Source organism: Babylonia areolata, chromosome 15, assembly GCF_041734735.1.
Source record: "Babylonia areolata isolate BAREFJ2019XMU chromosome 15, ASM4173473v1, whole genome shotgun sequence".
NCBI lineage: Eukaryota > Metazoa > Mollusca > Gastropoda > Neogastropoda > Buccinidae > Babylonia > Babylonia areolata.
Genome location: NC_134890.1, coordinates 28,302,970 through 28,310,469, shown reverse-complemented (window position 1 = coordinate 28,310,469; position 7,500 = coordinate 28,302,970). Strand labels below are relative to the sequence as shown.

The 7,500-nt window shown below is 48.3% G+C and overlaps 1 protein-coding gene across 2 annotated transcripts in view; it reads left to right on the top strand.

The window, feature by feature from the left end:
- The window catches only part of LOC143290523 (uncharacterized), a 33,756-nt gene that overhangs the window by 25,122 nt on the left and 1,134 nt on the right, over positions 1-7,500 (top strand). For both annotated transcript variants that reach the window (XM_076600036.1, XM_076600037.1), the window contains exon 4: positions 2,342-7,500. This exon is cut by the window's right edge and continues 1,134 nt beyond it. In XM_076600036.1, coding sequence (XP_076456151.1) covers positions 2,342-4,062 — 1,721 coding nt within the window. In that variant the 3' untranslated portion in view covers positions 4,063-7,500. The remainder of the gene's footprint in view (positions 1-2,341) is intronic.

Genomic DNA, 7,500 nt, shown 5'->3' with positions numbered 1-7,500 from the left:
ACTGACTTGTTGATGATTGGTGATTACAGAGGTATACACCATCATGTGTTAATTTCTCTTTGAGAGACGGTAAAGTGGACCTGACGAGGTTGATGACTGATGATTACAGTGTTAATGTAACTTTAGAGATGGTAAAGTGGACCTGACGAGGTTGATGACTGATGATTACAGTGTTAATGTAACTTTAGAGATGGTAAAGTGGACCTGACGAGGTTGATGGCTGATGATTACAGTGTTAATGTAACTTTAGAGATGGTAAAGTGGACCTGACGATGTTGATGGCTGATGATTACAGTGTTAATGTAACTTTAGAGATGGTAAAGTGGACCTGACGATGTTGATGACGGATGTGTACAGTGTTAATGTAAATTTAGAGATGGTAAAATAGACCTCCTGACGAGGTTGATGACTGATGATTACAGTGCTAATGTAACTTTAGAGATGCTAAAGTGAACCTGAAGATGTTGATGACTGATGATTACAGTGTTAATGTAACTTTAGAGATGGTAAAGTGGACCTGACGAGGTTGATGGCTGATGATTACAGTGTTAATGTAACTTCAGAGATGGTAAAATGGACCTGACGAAGTTGATGGCTGATGATTACAGTGTTAATGTAACTTTAGAGATGGTATGTTGATGGCTGATGATTACAGTGTTAATGTAACTTTAGAGATGGTAAAGTGGACCTGACGACGTTGATGACTGATGATTACAGTGTTAATGTAACTTTTGAGATGGTATGTTGATGACTGATGATTACAGTGTTGATGTAACTTTGGAGATGGTAAAGTGGACCTGACGAGGTTGATGACGGGTGATTACAGATTGATATACCACCATATGCTGATTTCTCTTTGAGAGATGATAAATATACTTGGCTTGGGTTGGGTTGACTTGATGTTGATTACTGATGATTACATTGTTTGTTTATACTTATCATTACAGTGTTAATTCATCTTGAGAGATGATAAAGTGGACCTGAATTGATACTGATGACTGATGATTACAGTGTTGATTTATCTTGAGAGATGCAAGAGTGAACCAGACGATGGTGGTTACTGATGATTACAGTTAATTACAGTGTTAATTGACCTTAAGGGATGAGGTGACAGGTCTTACAGGTCGAATTTAGTGAGTTGACAAGTCTTATAGGTCCCACTGGGTGAGAAGACAGGTCTTATTTATTTATTTATTTACGCTTATAGTTGACTTCATCAAGTTTTTGCGCCTTATACATATTATTATTATTATTATTATTATTATTATTATTAGTAGTAGTAGTAGTAGTAGTAGTAGTAGTTCTTTTTACGTATTTATCTATTATTTATTCACCCTTTTTTTTCTCAAGGCCTGACTAAGCGCGTTGGGTTACGCTGCTGGTCAGGCATCTGCTTGGCAGATGTGGTGTAGCGTATATGGATTTGTCGGAACGCAGTGACGCCTCCTTGAGCTACTGAAACTGAAACTAAAGTGGACTAACTTGATGTTGATGACTGGTGATCACAGAGGGGCACACCACTACGGGTTACTTTACCTTGAGAGATGATGAAAATTAACTTGGCTTCGGTTGCCTTGAGTGACTTGATGTTGATGACTGATGATTACAGTGCTAGATTATGTTAAGAGATGCTAGGGTGGACCTGACCTGATGTTGATGACTGGTGATTACAGCGTTAATTTATCTCGAGAGATGCTAAAGCGGACTTGACTTGATGTCAATGATTACAGAGGGATATATCACCATGTGTATGCAATCTTCATGCTGATACTGAACTCAAAGACACAGAAAACACAGTGCATGCTCTGAATCCGATCCCTCTCTTGTGACGTGGCATTCCAACCCATCTTATGACGTAGGGTATACATCACAGCCTCCTTATGACGTAACTCTCTCACTGCATACATTCCAGCCCACGATACGCTGTAACCCCCTATGGAAGACGCCCATTTTTTGACGTCACCCCCCAGACTCGTGACGTACATCCCAATGTCTTGTGACGTACTTACCGCAATTTCACTCGTGTGGTGAATAACATGGACCTTACGTGATGCTGATGACTAGTGATCATAGAGGGATACACCACCACAGGTTAATTTTCTTGGGAGACAATAAAGTGGACTGGACTTGTTGTTGATGACTGATGATTACAGAGGGATAAATCTTCATGCCTTATTATACCGTGAGAGATGACACAGTGCCCCTGACCCGATGCTGATGATTACAGAGGGATACACGTTAACGTATGAATTTATCTCGAGAGATGATAAAGTGGGCTTGACTTGATTGACTTGGCTTGACTGATGTGATGTGATAAAGTGTACTTGACTGGTGATCACAGAGGCACGGCCCCAGGACCTTGGAGGAAGGGTGAGGAGTCCCTGCGCGTCGCCCATCACCCTCCGGAGGCGGACCCCAGACTACAGCCACCTGACCACCCTGCGGCTGGCCGAACTGCCCGACTCCCCCCCGCCCCCTTCGCCCTTCCGCTCCGCCTCGCCGCTCATGCACCTGGTGTTCGCGGGGCTCGGCGCGCTGGACGACGACGCGCTTTCCGACACCTCCTCACTGGCGTCGTTCTCCTTGGAAAACGTGGCCGGAAGTCGCGACTCCAACAGAAGCACGGGAGGTGGAGGAAGAGGAGGAGGAGGAGGAGGAGGAGGGAAGAAAGCTGTGGGGGGAAAGGGTAAGGGGGGTACAGCGGAACAGACGACGAAAGGAGGAGGAGGGGGAGGAGGGGGTTACCAGGTGAAGTTCCACACGGACTCCAACCCCACCAGTGCCGAGCGCAGAGCTTCGGCCTCTCTGGCTCCGCCCGGCACGTCGGCCAGGTCGCTGAATCTGAACGAGGTGGCCCACAGCAAGTTCAAAGGCCCCTACGGGAAGCTGTTCACCGCCAAGCTCTTCAACTGCATCGGCCAGAAGGCGGGCCTCAGTAACGTGACGCACGTGAGTCACGTGTACAAAGGGACGCTACTGGTGACCAACGTACTGGGGGGCAAGCTCCTGCACCTGGCGCGCAGCGGGCGCTTGATGAAGAGCTTTGAGGTGGAGCAGGGGTCCGAGCCGTGGAGCGCGTGCATCACGCCGTTGGGTCACGTGGCCGTCACCTTGAGGTGGCCGGCCTGTGTGACGGTGTGGTCAGGGAACGGAACTCTGGTGCAGGAGTTTGGCTTCGACGTGCTGCAGTCCCCTTCCGGGCTGGCCTGTGACCACCAGGGCCGCTTCATCGTGACTGACGAGCGAACCAACCGAGTGTCCATCTTCAGTCCCGACGGGCAGTTCCTCCGATATCTAACGCACATGCCTCCCCCCAAACAAATTGAACGGCCAGTTTCAAACCACCACCACCACCACAACAACAACAACAGCAGCAGCAGCAACAACAACAACAACAACGAAATTTCTGAGAAAGGTACTTCCCTAAGTAACGACAAAACAGACGCGCAGGAAACCTCGGTGGGAGGGAAGACCAAGAAAAGGGTCAGAATAAACGTGGACTGCCCCGAGATCTGTATCATAGACCCTGCCGAGAACATCGTGCAGGCAGAGGACGGAACCAAACCCCCCAAGACCGCTGGACAATTCGACACCGGTGACGTTTCCTCTTCCCCAGCTGACGACACAGCAGCAGCAGCCTACAGCTTCAGCTCGCCCAGGTACGTGTGTGTGTCCGCCACCGGCCACATCGTCGTGTCCGACTCGGGAAGCAACAGCGTCAAGGTGTTCTCCCCAGAAGGGGTCTTCCTCCACTCCTTCGGCGCCTCCGGCAGCAAGGACGGTCAGCTGAAGGTGCCCTACGGGGTGTGCTGTGACCAGGACAACCAGGTGTACGTGGCCGATCACTACAACGACCGCATCAGCGTCTTCTCCATCCAGGGCGAGTTCCTGCAGCACGCGCTCACCGCCGTGTCGGGCCTGTCCCGGCCCAAGAGCGTCGCCATTCAGCGCGCGCATGTCCGGAAGCTGTTCGTGGCGCACGGGGGTCTGCGCTCCACCGAGATCCTGGTGTACACGCTGGAGTCAACCCCGCGCAGCATCAGTTTCCAGTGCGACCTGTAAGACCTGCTGCCTCACTCAGTGGGACCTGTAAGACCTGCCGCCTCACCCAGTGGGACCTGTAAGACCTGCCGCCTCACCCAGTGGGACCTGTAAGACCTGTCGCCTCATCTAGTGCGACCTGTAAGACCTGTCGCCTCACCCAGTGGGACCTGTAAGACCTGTCGCCTCACCCTGTGGGACCTGTAAGACCTGCTGCCTCACTCAGTGGGACCTGTAAGACCTGCCGCCTCACTCAGTGGGACCTGTAAGACCTGCCGCCTCACCCAGTGGGACCTGTAAGACCTGTCGCCTCATCTAGTGCGACCTGTAAGACCTGTCGCCTCACTCAGTGGGACCTGTAAGACCTGCCGCCTCACCCAGTGGGACCTGTAAGACCTGTCACCTCACCCAGTGGGACCTGTAAGACCTGTCGCCTCACCCAGTGGGACCTGTAAGACCTGTCGCCTCATCCAGTGGGACCTGTAAGACCTGTCGCCTCACCCAGTGGGACCTGTAAGACCTGTCACCTCACCTAGTGGGACCTCTAAGACTTGTCGCCTCACCCAGTGGGACCTGTAAGTCCTGTCGCCTCATCCAGTGGGACCTGTAAGACCTGTCGCCTCACCCAGTGCGTGTGACCTGGCAAGGAGAAAAGTGGCAGAATGGTTATGACGCTCATCTGCCAATACGGAGAGACCGTGAGAGTCTGGTTTCGAATCCCGCTCTCGCCCTTTCTCCCAAGTTGGGATATGCTGCTGGTCAGGCATCTATCTAGCAGACGTGATATATCTTACATGGATTTGTCCGAACACGGTGAAATTGCAGCTGAAACTGTCAGCAGGAGGGGAAAGCGTCGTCTGTAAAATGGAGACTGTTTTGACGATGTAGGCGTCAGCTCGAAACGTCACTTTAAAACTTGTGCGTACACTGCCAAATTGATCTGAAAGATGGCGTCACGTCACTCTCGTTATGGAAAGTCTGTATTGTTGTGTGCTTGTTTTGATCTTTGATGACATCGATTCGTTCGTTGAAGTAGCTGGATAATCGACATATTATTGCCATGGATCAAAGATACACATAGCTCCTATAATCAAGAACACTTTTTAAGGTCGTATTTGTTTAAATTGCTATGTTCAAAGCACTTTTTTTTTTTAATGGTGGTGGATGGGGGGTTGATCAGGAATATCAGGTCAACGAAATCCAAAGTGAGGTATATGTCCAAGTGGCTCTATGTCATGAGCAGTAAGAAGGAACAGAAGTTTCCATTATGTCACCATATGATCCACTGTATCTTTAAAAAAAAAAAAAAAAGGGTGTGGGGGTTGGGGGATATACAATGTGTGTTACTATGTCACAATGTCAAAATGCCGTCAGTATCTACGGTCCCAGACGTTAGTGTGCAGGTGCCATCTGAACTAGAGAGCAAGGAAGGTGCTTTTGTGATGTGTCACTGTGATCTAGATATTGTACTTAATGGTACAGCTGTGACCCGAAATAGTCTTACTGTGCCAGGGTAACTTGATCCTGTTATTTTCTTGTCATTGTGACCGACCTGTCAGTGGCGTGAATGGCCGTGACCTATGTCATGCTCTGTTTCCCCTTGACACAGCAATTTGTTCGATGTAATTATACGCATAAAGTATACAGACTTTTTTTATATATACTTTTTTAATCTCCAGTGAGAGAAATTCATTTGTGGTGCAGAAAGGAAGCACGAGAAAAAAACAAAAAAACAACAACAACAAAAACAAAACAGAAGAGGATTTAAGTGCACGTACTCCGGAATCTCTCTCTCTCTCTCTCTCTGTGTGTGTGTGTGTGTGTGTGTGTGTGCACAGTGATTTATGGAATAGATTCAACAACCAGAACGATGCAGTGTGTGAACTGGGTCCACCAGAATCGGGATTGTAATCCAGAAAATATTTATTGCGGGCGCGCCATGACAAAATGGGTTCATTAAGCGTCAGGACTTCTGATTCCGTGATCACAAGAGTTCAGGGTTCGAGGCCACGTTTCGGCAAGGTGTTGCATGCTTGGGAAAGGCAGAGAACCCCCTTTTTCCTCAATCCATCCACGTGTGAACTGACATGTCTACTTGACTTCAGTTTGGGAAGGTTGGAACGATGGAAGGAGAGGGTTGGACTCCCACCTTCCTGAAGACTGTCGAGCCCTGGACACAGTGATTAACAATTAGTGAAGAGTGGTAATTCTCTCCGTTCATAAGGCACACAACTTCAGGTCAGTGCTGCTTATGCTACCGATTCAGCTAGCCCACAGGTCAATAAGAAATCTTTCCTTTTATTTACCTGTGATGGAGTCTCCCGTTGGACCGACGGATGAGTAGGCAGGCAGGCTTATCTGTCGGTGTGTGTCCTCGTATGGGAGAACAGGCCGATTCTGGATGCGCAGCACTTCCCACGGGTGTTGCAAGGGAAAACGTCTCCAGAAGTTGAGCCCTGCTAGTCGTTCCGACATTAGCCTGGTTGCCTGACCAGCACAGGTGACTTTTTTTTTTTTTTAGTGAAGAGGAGTTGTGCAGTCCCTTCCCCACTCTCTCGCCTACCGACGCTCACAGTCCCACAGGTGCAGATACTGCCACGTGTAGGACGGCCTCGGCAGGTGCAGGTTTTTTCTTCGGAGTTCCGTCTCCTAGGAAGACTACCTGTATGCTAGCTGAATCGTCAACGTAAGCAGCATTGACTTGAAGTTGTGTAGCTCTGTGAATGGAGAGAGTTTCCAGTCTTTGCTGTTTGTTCTTCAGTTGTTCTCCCGGCCTCATTGTTTATTCATTCCTACCCTGATGGCGGCAAAGGACTTTTAACCTTTCACTTTTTAAGAATTTTTAAAAAATGTTTGTCGTTGCCATGGTTATGTCTCTGTGTATGTGAAGCGAAAATGCAGTTTTATTTGTGTGTAGGATTGTACTTGTGCTTACCGTTCTTTTCCTCTTTTTTTTTTTTTTTTTTTTTAATTCTTCGGGTTCCGTTGGATAAATATTGACAATAGCATTTTTTGACTGCAGTGTTTTCAGCTCTGGTGTGGCTCCGTGTGGTAGACTGGGTTGTAAATTACAAGAAAGAAGGAACAGAATATGAAAAGAAAGCAACGAAAAGAGAAAGAAAGGAAGGAAAGAAAAGAAAAAGAAATAATTTTCCATTGAGAAGAGAATTCAAGAATTCAAATAAAATGGAAAGGATATCAGCCCAGACCCCCGGAATTTTTTTAAATTTTTATCGCTTTACTTAGTTTGGGCTTTAATGATGTGTGAGGCCAACAGAATCGCTGCAGCAAAGCAACGCAGACAGGCCAGGAAAAGCAGTGCCAGCAAGTTCCCCGACAGCCGCCACCATCCCTTGTCCACACTGCGTGAGAACCTTCCGGGCGCGGATTGGCCTGACCAGTCATCTGCGCACCCACAGAGCCCAACCCACCCACCCACCCCCAGGATGACTAGATGGT